This window comes from Gambusia affinis, linkage group LG10, assembly GCF_019740435.1.
Source record: "Gambusia affinis linkage group LG10, SWU_Gaff_1.0, whole genome shotgun sequence".
Lineage (NCBI taxonomy): Eukaryota > Metazoa > Chordata > Actinopteri > Cyprinodontiformes > Poeciliidae > Gambusia > Gambusia affinis.
In genome coordinates this window covers 8,350,647-8,371,540 of record NC_057877.1, presented here as the reverse complement: position 1 = coordinate 8,371,540, position 20,894 = coordinate 8,350,647, and the positions used below count along the sequence as shown (strand labels likewise).

Below are 20,894 nucleotides of genomic sequence, written 5' to 3'. Positions count from 1 at the left end.
TTTAGCTATTTAAGTATATTAAGGTATATTCTATACACTAAAAAAAACTTAATTTAATAAAATGATAACACCAATGTTATTCAGTAAGTATTGCTTTATTTAACACAAGTATTTCATCTAAAGTTCCATATATATATACATATATATAATGACTAAATATTACAAAAAATGGAAAACATTTTATGAGGTTATTAGAAAATAATATACTATAATAAGATGTATAGGTTTACGATAACCTATACATATAGCCTTAAAGTATCTTACCAAGAGGTTCGAGTCATTTACAATAACATTTAAAAAAGCACTTGACTTCTTCTTATGCAGAACATTGAACTTTTTTATCGCGGTTATAGACTTTTAATTAGTTTGGCCTTTGGAACCAAATCTAATTTTGTCTCCGGATTTATTGGACTCACCCGGTTATGCAGCAAAGCAGCAGATTAAACAGTCGAGCCACTTCCCGTAAGAAACGCCCCCCTGCGCTGTGACGTAGTCTTCCAAGCTCTCCCTCTCCTTATATGGCGGGGAAGGATGCCTTGTTCCGGGAGGATGTCACGCTGATGTAAGTTTGAGAAACCAAATCGCATTGGGTATTAAAATACAAATAAGTCTTTGTGAAAAATATTTAACTTTTGTAATGTCGTAGGTTAGATAGAACAGAAGTAATAAAAAAAAAAACGTCATAGACCTATAAAGTATAAAACTTGTAAATAATTTAATGAAGTAGTAAGCAAGTTAACAAGCTGAAGCGACAAATATAATTTGGGAGGTTGAACTAAAAAAGAAGTATGTGTGATATGTTCATGAATAATTGTATTTATCATTTCTGTTAATGTACTTACATATATATGGGTAAGTATATATATATATGTACAATACCACATTATTAATTGCTGGTAGTTTTTCATTTATCTAGCTAAAAGCAAAATTGTTTCCCAAACCTTAATGACTTGTGAAAAGTGCTTCAGGTTCTAATATAGCCAAACCGAAACTTTCTCTCTACATTGTGCATTACCAAAGAAACATCATTCTCACACTGAAACATGGTAGTGGCTGCATTATGGCCTGAGGTTACTTTTCTTTAGTTGAAAGTTGGATCTTTTGTGTTGGTGGGGAAATTATGAACAGCTTTGGTCAGCTTGGATCAAAATCTTCAGATCTATCCGTAACGCTGAAGAGGGATTTCATTTTTCAGCATCACAGTGACTTACACATTTATTCAAATAAAAAGGAAATATAGCTTCACCTGAAGAGACTGAGTTTTGGATCGGCCAAGCCAGAGTTCAGAGTTCATCTCAATCTGAGTCACAAGCCAAGAGAAATCCCAACAACCTGACAAATTTTGCATAACAGTGTGCAGATATTGTAAAATCAAGATGTGACATTCTCAGACTGCATGAAGAAGATTGAGTAATTGAATGAAAATACCAAAGCTTTATTATGATCTCAGTGTTTCAAAACCTCAATGTCTTTTTATTAAGGGTGTGTAGAGTCTCTGAGATTAACTAATTAAGATGATAATCTATTTTTAATTAAAGCAAAACAATCAATCAATCACTACAGGCAATAACAATCCACCACAAGTAGCGAGAAATCTCGGTTGCAGTCTCTGTCGCCCTCTAGTGGCGAACTGGATTTATGTGAACCAGTGGGGCCCTGTTGTTTTAAAGTATAAAAACATTACATAACTCTTGAGTGCCACACTTCTGCTGTTCTGTCAAAAACACCTGTTTACTGAACAGGCAAGAGTATTGTGTTCACTAATTTAAGCGGTCTGGACGATGTTTATCTAACCAAGTCTGACAATCTGACGTCCAAAACAACTAACAGACGGGCTTATACATGTTCTATTACTATGAAATATTTCATAATAGAGGAATAGGCATCAAAGTAATTTAACTTTTGTTGTGTTTGTGCGTGTAATGCTAGTTTTCAAATATCTGATCATATAACCCTGAGACAGGGTTGCAGTGACTTCAATTAATTCTGTTGCACAAAAGCTGACACTTTTGGCGTTGTTCTCGAAATATTGACTTTGTTGAGTTCCGAAAAAGTGAAGTTGGATACTCGAAAGTAGCAGCAACACTGAAAAACAAAAACAAAACCTCAGTGTATGTCAATTTGGTTGGGATTTTAAAGTGATTTTAGCCTAGTATCACCAAAGAGTTGGCGTAAAATTATTATTTATAGAGTTTGAGATAATTTATGGATTATAAAAAAACAAAACAAAAAAACTTCTGTGCTTAGTCACAGAGTGTAGATCAGCCCCAGCCCATCAGTAGTGTAGGCTTTCATCAGTAAGTGAGCCTGGCCTGTCAGCTGTAACCCAATCGCTGGGCTTGGATCAATACCAGCACTAATGGAATTTACCTTGATGTTCTCAGAACTAGCAGTTCTTGCAACATGTTGCAACATGTTTTATTGTTTCTGAGTTCCTGACATGGCACACCCACTGTTTTTTCTTTTCCTGTCACAAGAACACAGAGAGACACTGTTGCTTCATTTCATCTGGTTTATTTTTTTTTTCTCCTTAAATATCGATTAGTTTCTGAAGTGCTCAGAAGACAAGCAATAAAAAAAAAACAAACAAACATTATACAGTTTCCTTATTACAAATAGTAAACATAAGTACTCCAAGTTGATCTTATATACATATAGCAATGAGTGAAACCCCATTAAACGACTTTTAGAAAAAAAAAACAAGAAATTCTTGAAGCTTTTTCTAACTTAATTTCTTACAATTAAGAAAATGGTGTTTTGAACTGTAACTCAGAGGTCGGCAGCATTTGTTACAACTTTATTTAGCGTTGACAACACGCCCAAAAATATGGCTACAGCAAGAAAAGTCTCTCAAGTCCTAATACTGAACTTCTCCTTATGGAAATGGCAAAGTCCATGCAGAGCTGTGGATAAATCAAGAAAACTTTCAGTTCGCTTTAGTTCAGTTGGTGCATGTCCTCTCTGGTTCATGGCTGCTCTCACTGTCCCGAGCCCCATCTCCACGACGCGCCACAAGGGGAGTGAGTGACAGTTCATCACCCCCCCACCCCCTCCCAAGTGATCCTGTCAGTGTCGCCTCCATATCCTCCCAAATCCCATTGGGATGCCTTTTTGGGGGAGACACCCCATCACAGGAAGCGTCCGTCTCTTTCAAATTACAGTCTCTCCTGTCTGCCGGAGTCGCCTCAGAAGGTCTGGAGCTGCTGCGTCAACATGAGCTGGCAGCCGCTGTTGACGTGGTTCATCACCTTCTGCTTCAGCTGGGCCACCTGCTCCCGCAGCATGTTGGCGGTGGACGCCAGCTCGGAGTTTTGGGACTTCAGGGTCTTCACCTTATCCTCCAGCCGGGAGATCCGCTCCAGTTTCCTCTTCCGGCACTTGGAGGCTGCGATGCGGTTCCTCATGCGCTTCCTCTCCGCCTTGATGCGCTCCTGGTTCTCCATGTCGATCGGGGAGAGGGGAGGGGTCTCCCCCGGCATCTCGGGCACCGTCTGTGGCTCCTCCTTGAGCGCCGTGAGCCGCGGCAGCTGAGCCGGGGACGGCTGGCCGTAGATGGGGAGTTGAGGAGGGGGCGCGGGGAAGGAGACAGCCGGCGCTGATGTGGTGTAGCTCGGCGCCGAGACGGTGCTGATCGCCGGGTTGAACGTGTTCAAATCCTCATAGACCGGAGAGTCGGAGCGCATGGCTGAGGTGTTGTTATAACCAGTGGCACCGGCGACGGATGAGACGGGCGCCAGCGCCGTGTTGACGCTGGCCTGCGGGGCGGAGGCATTGGTCGTGGCCGGCATGTGTTGGTGGTGGAGCTCGGCCAGGGCTCGGACGAACCCCTCCGCGAAGCCCTCCTGCTCATCGGTGACGTTCTTGGGGCACAAGAACTGGGTCGGGGTCGGGGTGGTGGTGATGAGCCCGTTGCTGGACTGGATGATGAGCCGCTCCAGCTCCGGGGAGGCCAGCTTCAGCAGCCCCACGTCCGGAGAGGTCAGCAGGTCGCCGGCTTTGGCGCGCAGGTGAGGCTTCAGAGAGCACGTCGGGTCGGACAGGTTCAGCGTCATGTTGTGCTTCAGCGCTTTGGGGTTCCCGTATCCGTAGCCCGCGTTGTCGTTCTGGGAGAAAGCGTTGAGTGAGTCGTCGTAGAAAGTAGTTTCCATCTTGGTATACATAGAAGAAGTTTTAAAAAGAGACGCAGCTAGAGAGTCTTCTTTTTAAAAAACAAAAACCCTAACAAACAAACAAACTTCTCGTCCCTCTTCCTGGATTCCTGAAGTCCTCTCAGTGAGTAAAAAGTCTCCAAAATCAGAGCGACACAGGAATCAGAACTTACTTCTTCTCTCACTCGGACTCGGCAGGTCGCTCAGTGTTGGTCTGTAACAGTTCACTAAGCTCTTCCCACAGTATCCACAGCTGTACTGAGTCTAAGAGTGAAAGGCGCCTCGCAGCTGCTGGGCTGCTTCCTCTTGCCTGGATGTGTATACACTGTAAGATAGGCAGCGTGGAGGTAAAGCTTATTTGCTGCCGCGGCCTCTCTAAAAATAACCATGAAGTCATAATCGGGTTCTCCTATTGGCTGGAGGGCGTATTCCAGGGGCGGAGTCAAACCCGCCCGATAAGGTGTGTTGCCTAGACAACCACCCAGAAGATTCTGAGTCTCGCGGTGGATTGTGGGATGAGGTAATGCATTAAAGCAGAGCGTGAGCGCGGTGCATTGTGGGATGACGTATTGTTTTTGAATATTTGGTTACCCGCTTTTTTGCAGTCAGTGGCGGGACTGGAGGAGCAGTTTCAGTCCCTCTATACAGCTTAATGTCCTCTCTCTGTCACTAAGTAATGTGTTTAATATTGCTACTTATTTTTTGCTTTAATAAAAGTTAATTTACATTATATTTGTCTTATTGTCTTTATTTTTGAACAGTAAAAATCAGAACATCAAATTCAGAGTTGGAGTAAAAAAGCAAAAAAAAAAAAAAAATAATAATAAAAATGGGTGGACCTATTCCTGATACAAAGTTCTTTCAGTATTTTAATTTCTGTGGATGTTGTGATGGTCTAAAGATAGAGGTCTCATAATTTGTCCTATATGAAGTTGATGCAGTTATTGTCATTATCAATATGACAATACTGTACTGTATAAAGTCTTGTGTAAAAGTGTTAATATTGAACTTTTTCAACTGTTGTGAAGCTAAACGTTAACTGTAGTGTAAATAAATATGTTTTTTGGGATGGACAGAGCAACAAATTTCAGTGTATAATAGTGACATGGAAGGGAAACGGTATGTTTTTTAAAAAAAAACAAACAACAACAAAATCGTATAAAGGCATGATACTGCCACTACCATGTTTTGCCATGTGCATAGTCTGTTAAGCAAATAAAAATCTGATAAAAGTAGTGTGTGTGTTTGGATATAGCCCCCTTTTCATTTAGAGGCCTTAAATAGATGGTATAGAGCTATAGACACAGTACAAACAATTGCCTTCAGACACCTAATCTTGTTCTTCTGTGTGTACAGAGACCATTAGTAAACAATCATGATGGGCCTGGAAAAAACCTCCCAAACTGTGAACATTTCACATGGTACTGTTCAGCCCATTCTTCAGAAAAGGGGAAAGAGTATGGAAACCCTGAAAACTTTCCAAGACATGGCCGTCCACCTAAGCTAAATTGCCGGAGAAGGAGAGCTTTAGTTACAGAAGTAGCCATGGTTACTCTGGAGGAGCTACAGAGATCCACAACTCAGGTTGGAGAATCTATTGGTAGGACATATAAGTTTGAGCACACTATCAAGTTGGGCTTTACATTTTCAGTTTGTCAAAAGGAATGCAGGAGAACCTGTAAACATGGAAATACAGCAAGAAAAATGCAAACCCTAAACACACCGTTCAGCCTTCAGCTTCTCTGCTCCACAAATCTGAAACAAACTTTCGGAAAACGGCAAAACAGCCGAAACACTGCGCTCTTTTAAAAACCTATCTGTTCAGAGCTGCCTTTGATTAATAATAACTGGAACACTGATCGATATGTTTAATATATAGTTGATCATTATTCTTGCTGATGGCGTTTGACAAAATCTAACGTTTGTTGCTTGTTTCATAATTGTTTACTGTATTATTTTTTTGCCTCGTCACTGAAATGTGCCGTGCACATAAACTTGACAATCAAGTGGAAAACACGGTGGTGGCAGAATCATGCTGCGGAGATGTGATAAACCGGAAGATTATGGAAACAGATAAGCAAGTTGGGAACATGAACTTGAAAATACATGTTTACACCAGCCAGACACTTGACATTTACTTGCAAGTGAAGTCGAGTAAACAAGCTAATTAGAATATTTCCACAAACAAAGCACGCATCTACGCCATAGCATCTTTCCGGAGCTTTTATGTTTGCTTTGACAGCAATTTGCTTGAGCGAGAACAAGCCATCTACTCATCCCCATAAAGATGCACACTTCCTATTGTCTGTGTTGCGGTGTGTAATTAGTGGAGTGAAGTCCATTGTCCCCTGGCCTTTGGTTTGAAATCACGGGTGGTTTAATGGGAGGAGGTTAACCCGTGTATCTGACGTGTTCCCCTCTGGTCCTCCCGCTGTCTGGGTCACCCTCTGCCCCGCCAGCTTTACTGCCCAGTCTCTCCAGCCCCTCCGGTCTAAATATGTCCCCCATGAGTGTCAAGTAAATCAGTCGCCCGGCGCTGCCTGGCGCGGAGAGGCACCTAAAATCATAAAGCGCCTCTGCAGGTGGACTTTTTATGGCTGCTAATGCTGTCTTTATGTACTGCAGTAAGTGTCAGAATGGTCAGTCAATAACCTGATTTCACTTTGATTTACCTGATCTGATGTAGTTACTTTTAAGATTTAAAGGGAGATTTCATGGGAGCAGCTTAATGCAAGTCTTGCTACCATATTTTTCTTCTTATTCCACTTTTAGTCAGTTTCATTGATCGTACCACAGTTTTTTGCACTTTGGCTAAAAAAAATATAGAAAGCCGAAAAACTACTTGGAGAGTTTCTGAGACCTTTTTAATTGAAGGGTGTCTTCTCCACGGCTCATAGAAGGCCAGAGGAGAATAGTCTCGTGTTTTGCTTTTAGCTGGGTGTTTTTAGCTGCATGTTTTGGGTCATTATCCTGTTGTGATATTTAAATCAAGACTTGTTTCTTGGAAAGAAAAAAAAACTATGCCAAAGCTCTGCAGAGTCTTTTTTGTTTATATATATATATATATATATATATATATATATATATATATATATATATATATATATATATATATATATATATATATATATATATATATTTGTTTTTTTTCATGGTTGTCTTTAACACAGAACCCCACAGCATTTCAGATATTTTATGCAGAACTTCTCATTCCCAAAGCTCATACTTTTAAAAAGGTTACCACAAAATGGAAGTCTGCCAAAGTTCTTTTATGTCTAAGAGTGCATGAGCAAATTAACAGAGAGCAACCCTACTGTTTGAGTTGTGAGGGAAGGATTTCCTGCTGTTGTTGGAACCAGGGCCTGGACATTTGGTCGCCTATGAGTAGTTATTCTTTAACTGCTCCTGGACCTTTTGTGTGCATGTTTTCACTTAAATACTCTTTTTTTACAAGCTGTATAAAAGAGACAATTACACAGCACTGAAACGAGTTCCACTTATTTGCTGACTCTGTGGTGTTATTGTTATTCACAGTTACTGAATGTGTCTTCATTTTGACGAGGTTAACACCTGGTTTTTGACTCTTTCCTGCACAAAACAAACAAAGAAACAAGAAAACAAGAACAGACAACTTTACTTTGCACTGAAAAAAATTTAATTTTGGAAACTATTAAATATTTGCAAAAAAACCAAAAAACTATTTTAATTCTGACTAAGCACATTAGCGACTACTAATATCACATTTTCTGTTTACTTAATTAGGATTAAATCATTTTAGTTAAGTAAATTCTGGGGGGAAAAAGGTTGTAGTTAAACTATTTTATTTAAATGTCCTTTTTTTCTATTCAGAAATATCTGCTCAGTAATAATAAATAATTAGCTAAATAAAAATCACACTTTCCTGATTGAATTCCAACAGTTTGCTTCGTTTGTGCCGCTGCTTATTTTCAAGACAGAGAATCAGTGCTGTGTTTTTTGAGCATTGTGTTCCCGCTCCGCTGCATCCTGAGGTGGTTCACTCAGTCTCTGTTGTCTCGACTTTAACTTTTTCACTCACCAGTAAAAACCTCCTGCTTCTTCCCTCTCCCTCCCTCCCCTGCTTCTTTCACCCCTTTCACTCCCTCAGCTTTGACATGTTTCTTCGCTATTTATCCCTCTGGATTTCCCCCAAAGTGTCCCTCTCTTCTCTGTCTCCCACACACTTTGCCTCCTTCTTATCTCTGCTTCTCCTCCTCCTCCTCCTCCTCTTCTCTGGCTCTCCTTCTCATCTTACTCCTATCAGCTGCTGTCCAGGCTGCAGGATTTCCCTTGTGACGGAAACAGGCTGCAGCCTTATTGTATTGTTTCAGCGGTTCTTTGCAGTAAAATCTCACACAGCTCTGCTGTGCTTGTGTTTGTACCAGAAAGTTGAACTTGTGCATTAGCCAAATGGCCGCAAGACACATGGCAAAGGTGACAAGCGATAAACCCAATGAAGTAATAGGAAGAAGTTTGCTTTTTGCTCTGAATCAAACTCTGGGTCAGGATTATAGAGTGAGTGAGAGAGAAGAAGATGGACTGTCTAAAACCCAGACTGCGCTGAAAACACAATGGTCTTACCCAGAGTGAATGATTGTTGTTTCAGCGGTTATGTGAAAGAAATATAAAAAAAAGACCCTACCAGATGTGTGTGTTGGACTGGACTGAATGCAAACATGCACTCTCACAAGTTGTGTGTGTGACTCTGATTTCATTGGTAAAACGGGCGTGTATTTATCACTGCGGGTACATTTGTTATCTGTCAGCAGATTTACAAATTTACACACAGTGTTCAGGCCGCCATGACCAGCTGCTCACTAACATTTGAACCCAGTACAAGTGAGTTAAAACTAATTGGAAAAAGAAAAAGAACTCTTAAAGATATGCACTGGTAAGCCAGAAAGTCCTGAACACCCACCAAGAGACCAGCTGCTCAGTCCAGTCAGAGCTCTGACACGGTAAATCTCTGCTCTCCTAGAGGCTCCGGGTTTGGGGCTGTTCCCATAGATCCTCTGGGCTTCTGTGTGGGTTTGGTTTACTTTGCCTCCTCGTCCCATCAGATGTCCAGTTGTCTCAATTGAGGTGTCATACAAAAGTTAAATTCACGAAGGAACGATTAGGAAAATGGGTGGGGGGTTTGGTATAGGAGCACAGCTTCTTGTCCAACCTTCAACTGGATTTACTTGTACCAGTAAGTCCATGTATCAACTGCAGTTCACTGACCGGGTTGCATTGCCATAAAGAGGCCGTGGTTACTGTGACACCTTCAGGTAATTTTTGTATGACTGAAGATCTCCAAGGAACTTTTTTTAAAAAGGAAAAACATTTCTTTCTAAAATATTCAAGGTCGTTAGATGTTAAAATTGATGTGTACCTAATGTAACGACCAATGGATAGTAATTTGCTTGCTTTTCTGTCTTTGGCTTTACCACAGCCTTTGCAAAACCTCCACTGCTGCATTTTGTGCGGCTCACACAAATCCACTCTAACCATATCAATAAACTGCGGTCATTTTTCAATAAAAGAAAGGAAAGACGAGGGTAAATGACAAACGTCCCTCGTTCATGTCTGGATTTACGACATGCTGTAAAGCAGAGAATCGCAGCGTTTAATTATAATTCACATGGAGTGAATCTCAGGGAGTGATGTCTCTTTGTTGTTTGCATCACTAAGTGTAGGATGAGTGTTTCACGCCCGACTTTGACGCCGTGGTTTCGGTTAGCATTTTAATTAATTTGCCCATAAACGTCAGCACTATTTCCCGTCAGGCTCCCTTGCTTCTGCCGTGATACAAGGTTTTATTAGCTTTGACAATTAATCGCAGCTAACTACCCAGACTAATCCCAGATTTATTGCTCAGAATCATATGGAATATTGATTGTCTCTTCCTCTTTTTGACCCTCCCATCTTGCTGTAACTCACTCGCGGGTGTATGATGACCTCATTGGAAGAGGGTGGCAACGGCACAGGTCTCACCCCCTCCCAGTTTCAGGGCTCAGATGCTGGTTTTATCATGGCTTAAGCCAGAGAGAGGCTCCAGGCTCCAGCCAGAGGCTCCCATCGACTGGGTTTTGTATGTTTGTGGGGCTGCTTGTCTGCATTCATTTTTATTTGTTGTCTCAAAGTAATTCAATCTGGGAGAGTGAGTCTTGGCCTCATTATGTAAATTAAATAATCTCATCTGAAAAGAAATGCAGAGTGAGCTGGACACATCAGTGAACACAAGCTGGCACAGGGACACATTTAGCCAAAGTCAACGGGCCTTTTTGACGGTACATAGCAGATTGTGTGTACGCAAATGTGTGTTAATGTGCACAGACTCTGGGACCTGTGCCTTTGCTCTGCCTGTAACATCGAGGTGTGTGTGTGTGTCACCAGGGAAAATGATCGATAGCTATTAAAAACCACCAGAGCCTTGGTCCAGATGGAGGACATGTGTGCGTGTGTTTGTGTGTGTATGTGTCTGCTTTGCCATGATCTAGTGCTGTGTTTGTACAGGTGGGATACTATATGGCAGCAGCACTAACCTGTTCCACTCCATTTACCCCCGCAACCCAGGGAACCATACCAACCGCACACAATGTGTGTGTTTTAGTATGTCATTTCTGTGTTTGTGCCGTTTGTGTGTACAAGAGGGGCCGGGAGGTTGGCAGCGTGTGTTTGGACTTGCTGGTTATTCTAGCCTGGCTTTTCAGAGGCAGTAAAAAAATTAAAAATAAATAAAAAAACAAGGAGCAGAAGGGGAGGAGAGTGACAGGACAGAGAGATTGTTTTCGACTGTGCAGCAGTTCCACTAAATGAAGGAGATGGAGGCTAAAATGCGGAGGAAGAGAAGTTAGTTCTGTTGTTTTTACTAAAGAGAAAGAGGGCTTATCGGAAAGGCTGTGATAATCACGATGTGGCCCACGGCATGCAGAATATTTGCATAAATTACAGTTAGGCTTTCTGGGATACAGATAAAGTACAAGTGGATCTGATCTGGAGGAATCCATGAAAAAAAAGAACTGTTTTGTTCTCATCTTCTCTTTTACTTTCTCTCTTGCTGACGAGAGTACACGAACACAGTCAATCACATGGAAATTATCTTCACTCAGTCCTCTGAGACATCTGTGAAACCTGATCAAAGATCAATAGCACTGTTGTGATGCAGCGAGGGAAGGTTTCAGGCTCTAATGACTGTCATGCTGTTGGACTTTAGACCTGAGGAGGGGAAACAGCCTCCAAGTGAACATCACTAATGTTCATTTGAACTGGTCTGACCAACCCTTTAAAGCAGGAATTGTTTTTAGCCAAATATGGGTCCAAAAGACAGAATTTTGTCTTAATACATTGCCATGGTAAAAAGACATAAGCTATGACTATATTTACTGAGAGTGGACATTTCAGTAAACTCATCTATGAAATGCAAAATCTCAAATTCGCCAACCTCACATATCCATTGTCAAGCATGGAGAGATGATGGTTGTTCCTCCACTGTGATGTGAGACTGAAAAACTACTTCAAGTTAAAGTTTTACAAGTGATTTAGAAGGTGGGTTTAGTTTTTCAAACACAGGCTTTCCCTTTAGTTATGATTATTATTTGCTAAATAAGTGATAATAACAGTGTAGAATGTGATGTGTGTTTTTGTACGCTTGAAGCTAAGTAATTTTAAAGGACAAGATCACTTTTAATTGAGTTCTAATTTGTAAAACCCCATCCTGAAGGTGGATGTTCTTCTTAATATGGATACATGGAGATAACATGTGTTCTTTTGGAGCTGATGAAGCTGATTTTGTTTTAGTTTATTACTCATGAATGGCGAATATAAAAGCATGGTAACCTAAACTGAAGATAATAAATTTGGTTTAGTATTTTCAGCAGAATAACAAATGTTTAGTGTTTTTCTACATTCTGCAATTACATACCTCAAAAGTCTCTTTACCCACTCCAAACAGCTAAAATAAAAAAAAAAAAACTAGCTTTGTTGTCATTATTCAAATATTTGCCAAACGTGCCTCCAGTTTTTATTTTCTGTTTTGTTTGGGTAATTGGCCATGACTTGCATAGAGACTGAAAGTTACTAGAGTCTCGGAGCGGGTCATGTGTATTCCATCGCCCTATAAGATCTCATTTAATCACCCTGATGTGCTTATTATCAGATCTTATGGTGACACCTGAAACCTACATGGAGCTCGGTTGTAGAGTTTCTTGGAGCGTGCTTGTGCATGAGGCCGTGAGCAAGAAAACGCAAACTGCTGTCAGAGAACAATCATTTCTTTCTTGTAAGTCAGATTTCTATGAATGGATCCCAGGCTGTGTGACATGTGCTAAGGTGCAAGAAAGAGCAGGCTGCTTCTCTGAATCATTAGTTGTTAATGTATCATCCTGCCCATACACCTGAGTGTTTCTAATTTTTGTCTCTTTACTTTAAAACATCAAAAAGTTATTTGAGCTATGCTGTAACGAGGTCAAATGCAATTACTTAGAAATCTATTTGAAATCTTGTGAACTAAAGTCACAAGCAGCTAATTCTGAGGTTAATGAACTGCTAACATTTGGATTACCTTTATTGGTACTCAGAAGATATTCTGTTGTAGATCATTCACGTGTTCTTGCAACGTTGGGCAAAGCACATAACCCAAACGCTTCAGTGCTCGTTTGTGAGTGCTGTGGAGTGAATGAGACTCACGGTGTAAAATCTTTGAGGAGTTATGAGTTAGGTATTGCTTCAGTCGACTCATTCTCTGAAACACAAACTACCTGAGATCTGTTGAAATGTGTTGACATGGAGAGGGGTGGTTAAAGTCAAATCAGAAACCTGTTCCTATCAGAACAACCCGATAGGAACAGGTTGAACAGCAGTTTTGCTTGTATAAAAAGCACTGATGATTTCAAATTAAAGCCCAGCCCTTGGCTTTGGTGAATTCAGAAAGCTACAAGCTGCGCCCTTTTGGTTCCACAGTACTGGAGCAAAACAGAGTGCTCTGAAAACACACACAGGGCCCATGAACGCCACAGATCATTGACTCACTTGTGTGAAAGTGAGTCAATGATCGTGCCTTGGAAGGCGATTTTGATTAATTTATTAGTTCATGGGAAAATACATAAAACTCAGCTTAACCATGTTTCAGTTTTAAGTCAGAAAAACAGCAAGATTTATTAATTACTGCGGTCAGTGGCAAGCTAACTCAATATAGGCTAGCAGTTCCTTACTTTTTTTGCATTCAAGGTATTCGAACAGTAAAGGAACGTCTTTACAAAGAAAGTTTTACAGTATTACTTTACAGTGTTACATAGAATACATTAAAACTATCAGAAGTGCAAAGAAACATTTCACTAACTAGTGTATCTTCCTTCACAAAACACTACAAAATGACATTTAGATTGATGTCTGCATGTTTTCTACCAAAGGCATAGGTCAAAGGCCTAGGGTCATGACCCTTGTTTGTTGCAGATGAAGAGTGATGCAGTGTTTGGTTACATGTTCAATCACACCCTAAGATGATTCAGGGTGAAAACAAAACTTGGATATCGTGATGCTGTGGATTCAAAACATATTTTCTTTCTTCAAACACACACAGGCCATGTTGCCAACTGTGTCTAGAAAGGAGATATCGCTGGATTAATGCCAGGGCTTGTTCCTTTATTAGTGGCAACACTTAAAAATAGACCCGAGTTGAAAAGTCATCACAACCCACCAATGTGTTTAACCCTAAAGAACGGAGGGTCTCCAGCATTCATTTTATGTGTAACGCTTTCCCAGTCTACTTCCTCTTTCAAAGTTCACAACTGTTTGGGACACGGCAGGCTTGACTGGAGATGGATAAGAAAGTTATTTTACTTTGGTTGTTGCTTTTTACGGGGAACGTTTTGATGAATTACTGTTTTAAAATGTGTCATTGTGATTGTGCTTGGAAACCTGAGTATTTAATAAGGTGATACTCTTTATAAAGTTTGAGAACTACTGACACACATCTACTTATTTTTTTAACCCAGGTCCTGCTCTCTTTTTCATGTGCCTGTATCTCTATGATAACTTGATCAAGTTACAAAATTTTTAAAGTGTTGTTTTTGTAGATAACACACTTCCATGCCCTTCATTTTTACCCTTGGTGTTTCCTCCCCTTATCTTGATTCACCAGTATTATGGTAGGGATTTAATAAACATGCTGGTGGTCCTGTTGCTGTGCCGACTGAGCAACAAATGTTGGGAACTATGTGGCACCTTCCACCAACATTCCAGGATTGGCTGCTTCGGAAAGTTCCTCTGTCAGTCATTGTTCTCTCCTTTATCTTTTTCCAGCATTTAGCTCGCTCTCTCTGTCACCGTCCCCACTGTCTCTCTCTTTCCTCCTGTGCCTCCCTTTGCATAAAGAGACTTTTTGTTTTAGGTTAATATTAACTTGAAAACAGTAGTTGTCCCAACTACTCTTGTAATAGTAGAGCTGCTGCTGATTTACTGCGGCTAATAGGCAAAAAGGTTGAGTACTCCACATTTATGGTTACTAATGTCCTAATCAGGTTTAAAATCCAACACAAACAATGTATGTTTTACAAATGTTTTCAAAGTTCTGTCTCGTTATAAGCGAGCGACTACAATGCAGAGCTCAGGAGCTAGAGTTTGAGGTGACAGATGAGAACTTCCCCTAATAGATGTGCAGATTCGTTTTCATTTCAGGTTTTCTTTCCTGTGCATTCTTTGCAGATCTGACTCGCCGATCAGTGGATCTCTAGTTAATCATTACATTACTCTGCCGCTGACAAGCGGCTGACTCTGTGAGCACAAATTTGAAACTTCCAACGAGCGATACCCAGGTGCTACTTCTGACCGTGCCTGCTGGGGTTTTTATCTGCAAGCTTGCAAACGAAAGGCGCGCACTGACACAAGTTCAAATCAGTCTCCAGGAGCAGTGCAGTTGTAGCAAACTGAAGTAATCCCTGGGAGGGGGATTCCTTTTATTTCATTCCCATTTCAACTCTCTTACCTGAGTGTGTGGCACTGTTTCTTAACACTACCCTGTGTCTCGCAAGGTTCCTGATTCTGTTCAATTGTCATGGAGTCCAGTTTAAGTCTGGAGTGGCTGTGATCAGTGGCTAACTCCGTGGAATGTACTTCCACCCTTTCAAACAATTATTAATCTTTGTTTGCTCAGAGCTGAACGAGCGCTCCGGCCGTGAGAACTCTTACCTAAATCGCCCTGCTGCTCCAGCATACTTCCATTTGACTGTTTCTTTGTGTGCATTGCTATTGGTGCAGTCAGACTGGTTTGTCAGTGAGAAATAGAGTTCAGTCGAAACTGGCTGTGTTGTGCTCGCAGGTACATACTGTCCATGTTTCACTTGTAAACATAGGAGCGATCGAGTGATTCCTGTCTGCACTTTAAGACCTCAGATTATCTCAGAGTGTTGGGGGCCGGGGTGCTTATCACATTCTAGGACTGTGCATGTACATTCATGTGTGCTCGTGTCTGTTTGTTTAACCCTATGATTGTGTGTGTGTGTGTGTGTGTCTGCATGTTTGAGAAAACACAGACCAACCCAGGGGAATGCTCGGACTGTGTGTTTTGGCTCTGTCAGGCAGGCCATTACTATAGCGTCAAAGGTCAGCTGGACTTCTAGGAGGCCCGGATACGCTGTGGCTGAGTTAGGTGGACCCGTCTTTTGAACAATCTCTTTTGGGAAATAGGATGAAAAATGGATTTAGATCCTGGTGTTCTTGGGTATACTCAAGTCAAGACCCTTTCTCCATGAAGGCAATTCTTTGATGAGAGAGGCGACCGTTGCAGTTCCGGCCTTTTCTGTTTGTCTCCTAGAAGGAAGCATCCAAAAGCAACACTTGGTTACATCAATACATTCCATTTTTAAAACCAGCTCAGTTTGATTCAGTTCATTTTTATGCTGTCAGCTCAGCAGAAGTAATCAAATAGCACTTTACAAAGAAAGTTGATGTAGTTCCAAGGAAAACCTTGGCAAAGTGACATTTTAATCTGATTCCGGACAATATCTTTTCACAAAATATTTACATATACCTCAGTTAGTAAACTGGTGTATGTATTAAATTGTGTTATCTAACTAAGCAGATTGCTGAAGGCCACTTGACTTTACTTAGTTTTACCAAAATGGAGATAAAATTCAATTTCCAGTATCTATTGCCAATGCTAAACTTGGTTTTGGTTTTACAAGAGACGAGCCTACTGGCATACAACCCTGCATCTCCTTCCACACTATTGGACTTGGAAGTAAACTTCCTGCCTGAGAGCAAAGTGCTGCATTAGAAAGATGAGGAACATCCATTCATTGCTCTCCACTCATTGGGTCACAGGTGGAACAGGCCAAAGGGAGAAACACAGATATTCTTGATTTCAATATATTTTTAACTCAGTCAGGGAAGTCCCAAAGTATTTCCAGGTCAGTCCTTCCTTCTTGAATGTCTTTTAAAGATTTTTCTTTTCAATCACAGACCTTATAATTAATTTTAAGGATGTGCTTTTGCCAAACCAAAATTCTCTGCTTGCATAAGGTCAACAAAATGTCAAACCGATTCACTTCATTAGCTTTTCTATTTTTGTAGGATTTGTTGTATTTTTGCACTTCAGTCTCACTTCTCTTTATATTCTTTCACCCTCTTTTATTAAATCCAGGTCGATACCCGTGTCAAATAATAATTTGGCACACAAACATGCAGACACAATTTTTATACTGACTGAAAGTGTTCATTTTTTCATTGTTATAACTTAAACTAAACAATTGTTTCACTGCTATTTGAGCTTCCTATTCAGCTTTATAACATATTTCCCTAGAAGCTCAATCAATGATGACTCACTTTATTGTTTCCTTTTCATTATTGTGTGAGTAAATTAACAAACAAGCTGCAGGCGTTTGCTAATTTCTGGAAAGAAATTGTGGTGTTATAAATCTTCTGGTGTGAATTCCTATCTAAGGTTAATATGTCTTCCTTACTTTAAAAATAGATAATACATGATTGCCAGCAGCATTTTTTTCCCCTTTATTTTCATACTTGGTATTAGATTCTTATGGTATGAGAACCTTTATTAAAAAAAGTTTCATGGTGAAAATATTTGATAAAAATCTAGAATATTACCTAATTTGATCAAAATGGATTTGGTCTTTGAAATCGGTTAGGTTTCATGAGGTAAAAAACTTTTAGCAACTGGAAATTTAAACTAAATTTGACCCTTATTTCAAATGGTTGAGTATCAATATTATATATATTGTAATTCTAATACATATAATTATATTAATACAATCTGGGATCAGTTGTAATGTTTGTAATTGAATTTGACAGTAGCACTTTGTGCATTACAAGCTGATATTAGCTGGTTTGTTAGTCAGCCTATCTGCTGTTGTAGAGCCTGCAGTCGACTATTAGTCATGCCACTTGTGGCTTTCAAATTGTTGACTGACAAGCGGTGCTCCAGTTCAAAATATGACTGTTTTTTTTTTTATTATTGCAAATTTCGCCTTAAAACACGGAGCAGTCTTAGGTAAGCTAGCTGGCCACAGTGTGAGCTTGCTTACTGTTTTACTCTAAACCTCACATGATAGCAGAAAACTCTGGTCACTCTGGCAGTTTCTTTGCATCTCATTAAATGTAGGAATACTGTGACGGAACAATTTTGCAGTTTTGAAGTTGTAACCTTTCCAGACCTTGTTGTGCCCTGATACCGGTAACTGACCCGTGTCTTTTTTCTTTTTATTTTTGCAAACATTGACGGTAAACGTGAATGACAGCCGTTCTGTTCAACAGCGAGCTCGCCGTGTCACGGCTAATCATTGCAGGTGTACGCAGCAAATGAACTGTTTACGTTTCATTGGCTCTTCTCAACTCCTGTTTGAGAACACATTTAGGCTGGTACTGATGAGTAAAATGCACCTTATTGAGAAATTGACTGTAATTGCAAAATTGTACCCAAAATGTCAAATCGGCAGGCCTAAATGACATTTTCAGTATGATGTGCATTCGAGTGGGCAACGGGAGGGAAGTCATTTTGGCGTAATAGCAACAAATGAGTGGGCTAACTGGCAGTAATTACCCATTGTGCGCGTATGTGCGTGAAAGACTTTGACAGGTCCGCTCAGACACTAATGATAACACAGCTGTGCCTTATTCCCCCGGGTCTGGGAGGGATTTCGCTGAAACTGAATAGCCCTCTGCAGTTACTGTCATGTACTTGTCCTAATTTTCAGGTGAGGCTCGGCTCGTTTTGTCCCAGATGTGCTCGTTCTCTGGTTAGTGTGTGGGGCGAAGAGACGGAGAGGAGGTGGAGGTGGAGACAATGGACGGACGTCACTGTCAGTCGACGTAGGAGCCCTCAGACACACACACACACACACACACACGCAGACACACACTGTCATTGTGCGAATCAAGAACCACCCCGGTGTCTCTCAATGTCTGGGTGCCCTACCGAGCACCAGTGGGCGCGTGACGTGATAGCAGAGTAGGATTCCGCTCTTTGCTTTTTGACGTACGCACGCACGCCCTCACCTCAGAGAGAGTGTCCGTGTGCGTAGGCGTGCATGTGTGTAACTCAGCGCGGCTGTGTGAGGCAGTTTATTTTTGAATGCGTGCGTGTGGTTTTGCAGAGCACAGAAGTGAAACCCGCGTAGCCTCAGAAGCGGCTCGGTCCTCTCTCACAACCAGAATGCGAAATTGATCGAAAGAACTCCGTGTCACGTACAGCCATCTCAGAGGCCCCTTTTTTCAATCTTACAGTAACAACAGTTACGCATACCTTAAATGAAGTTTATAGAATAAATCTTGGCAGTCACATTTAGATGTTGCACAGGAAGAAAAGAAAACAAAACAAAACATGCCAGGAATGTGCTTCTTCCCCTGGAGGTTAACTTGTTTGGACGATAAACCAACTCAGAGGCATTTGACACTGGTATGGCAGTTTTGGTCTGCATACACTGCAGACTCTTTGGTTGACCTCCTTTGACATGGGCTGCACATAAATTATGTCAAAGGTTAGCTCAAACAAGGACGGAGCCCAGTATGCACACTTCTGACTTCTAGAACTTCAGGAAGGACTTGCAGTGAAACCGCTCAGGCTGCTTCCTTTCTGTGCAGAGGCTCTGAAAGCAGCAGCAGCAGCAGCGTGCCCATTTCTCCTCCCTTTGCCTGAGGAGCATTTTTTTATAGAGCACATACAGAACAAATATCTTGATGGGCTGTTGACTGATTGATTTATGGCTGTCTGTCATAGTGTTGCACAAAAGTTCAGGTGTTTTACACATAATAAAGATGCATATTTATTTTTGTTTGTGCACAGGCTTGTCGAGGCAGAAATGATATGTTTACCGGGACGCACGTGTTAGGAAATTTACATGCGCCGCTGATGCACACGCAAGTGCTAAATGTGGCCGTGCACCTTGAGCCGTGTTTATTTGAATACCTTGTGTGCAGTCGTTCCCGTAGAAATTTCTTGAGGTTCTCCACTTGTCTGAATGTCAGAGGTTATCTGCAGATCCAGCGTCAGTTGAGCCATGCGGGTCCAGGCAGCTGTTTCCTCTTGTGATTACATATCAAATCCAAATCGTTCACTCAGACACACACAGACACACAAAGCCTGGGATTCAGGAAGGCTGTTAAAAGTTAAAGCACCTCTGGAAAAATACCAGCATTTCTGCAAAAGCTTTGTGGAAGGATGTCTTTTAGTTTAATGTATTTCCTTCTCTCGTTTTTGTTCAGTTCCAAGCAGGTTTGTGTGTTGTTATAAATGGACGAGGTCCTAGGACAGGAACCATATCCTTCAAATGTCTATGTGTGTGTGTGCGTGTGTGTGTGTGTGTGTGCAGCCTTGAACATCTGCTCCTTGTTGGCTTTGTTTTCCCAGCTCTCCATGGCCCACCCTTGCTCTGAATGCTGGGCTCCCAAACTTTCCATATAAAGAGCTAGAGATAAAGTTTGTGCTGCAATGTTAGGTGTTTTCTTCTTCTTCTTCTTTGTATTTTATTAGTCAAAGATATATTGCTAACCCGCTTTCACCATCCGGCTTCGTTCATGCCGCGGTTGTTGGGTTTGTCCCTACATGTTGTCTGTTTATCACTCTCCAGCTACATCCCTAATAAACTTTCATACAATGAACATTGGCAGGCCTGTCTCCATTCTTTGCTGCTGCAAGAGCAGACATAAGAAGAGATACAGCTGGGAAAATAAGCATGCTTTTTTTTCTGTTTAATGGGGCTATTGACAGGAAATTCAGGCCAGATGTCGGCAACAGCCCAAGTAATCCACACATGCAGAAAAATCTAAACAAATGATTACATAAATTATGCATACCGAAGTAAAATGGAGCAGGGAAATAACCGGTGAACAGACTTACTGAAACTCATTCAATAATTGGTAGAAAAGCCTCGATAGTAATGACACCTTCTGCGTCGAGACACTGATCAAATGCTTTTCTCATCTGTGATTTTTCTTAAAAATTCTTGGAGACTCCTTCTATGCACTCTGATCTCCAGTTTTTGTTTTTTTCCAAATGGATTCAATTTATTGCAGCTTTATTTTCCTTTCTTTGAAACTTTTGGATAAATTTATTGACTGTCTTGTTGAAGGTTCCACTCTAGTTTTATCTCCATATTGGTCTTCATCTAAAAAGTTCTGATACATTTGATCATTTATCCTTTATTTTAACTATACAGAATTTATTTGCATTGTATTCTCCCCTGAAAAAGAAAAAGAAAAGCCCCACATCTTGCTCCCACAGATAGGCTCCCCTTC

The 20,894-nt window shown here is 40.9% G+C and overlaps 1 protein-coding gene across 1 annotated transcript; it reads right to left on the bottom strand.

The window, feature by feature from the left end:
- Positions 1–2,498: 2,498 nt before the first annotated feature.
- Positions 2,499–4,497, bottom strand: jun (Jun proto-oncogene, AP-1 transcription factor subunit). Its single transcript, XM_044130339.1, has one exon. It carries the CDS (start codon positions 4,158–4,160, stop codon positions 3,186–3,188), a length of 975 nt encoding a protein of 324 aa, XP_043986274.1. The 5' UTR covers positions 4,161–4,497; the 3' UTR covers positions 2,499–3,185.
- Positions 4,498–20,894: the final 16,397 nt, after the last annotated feature.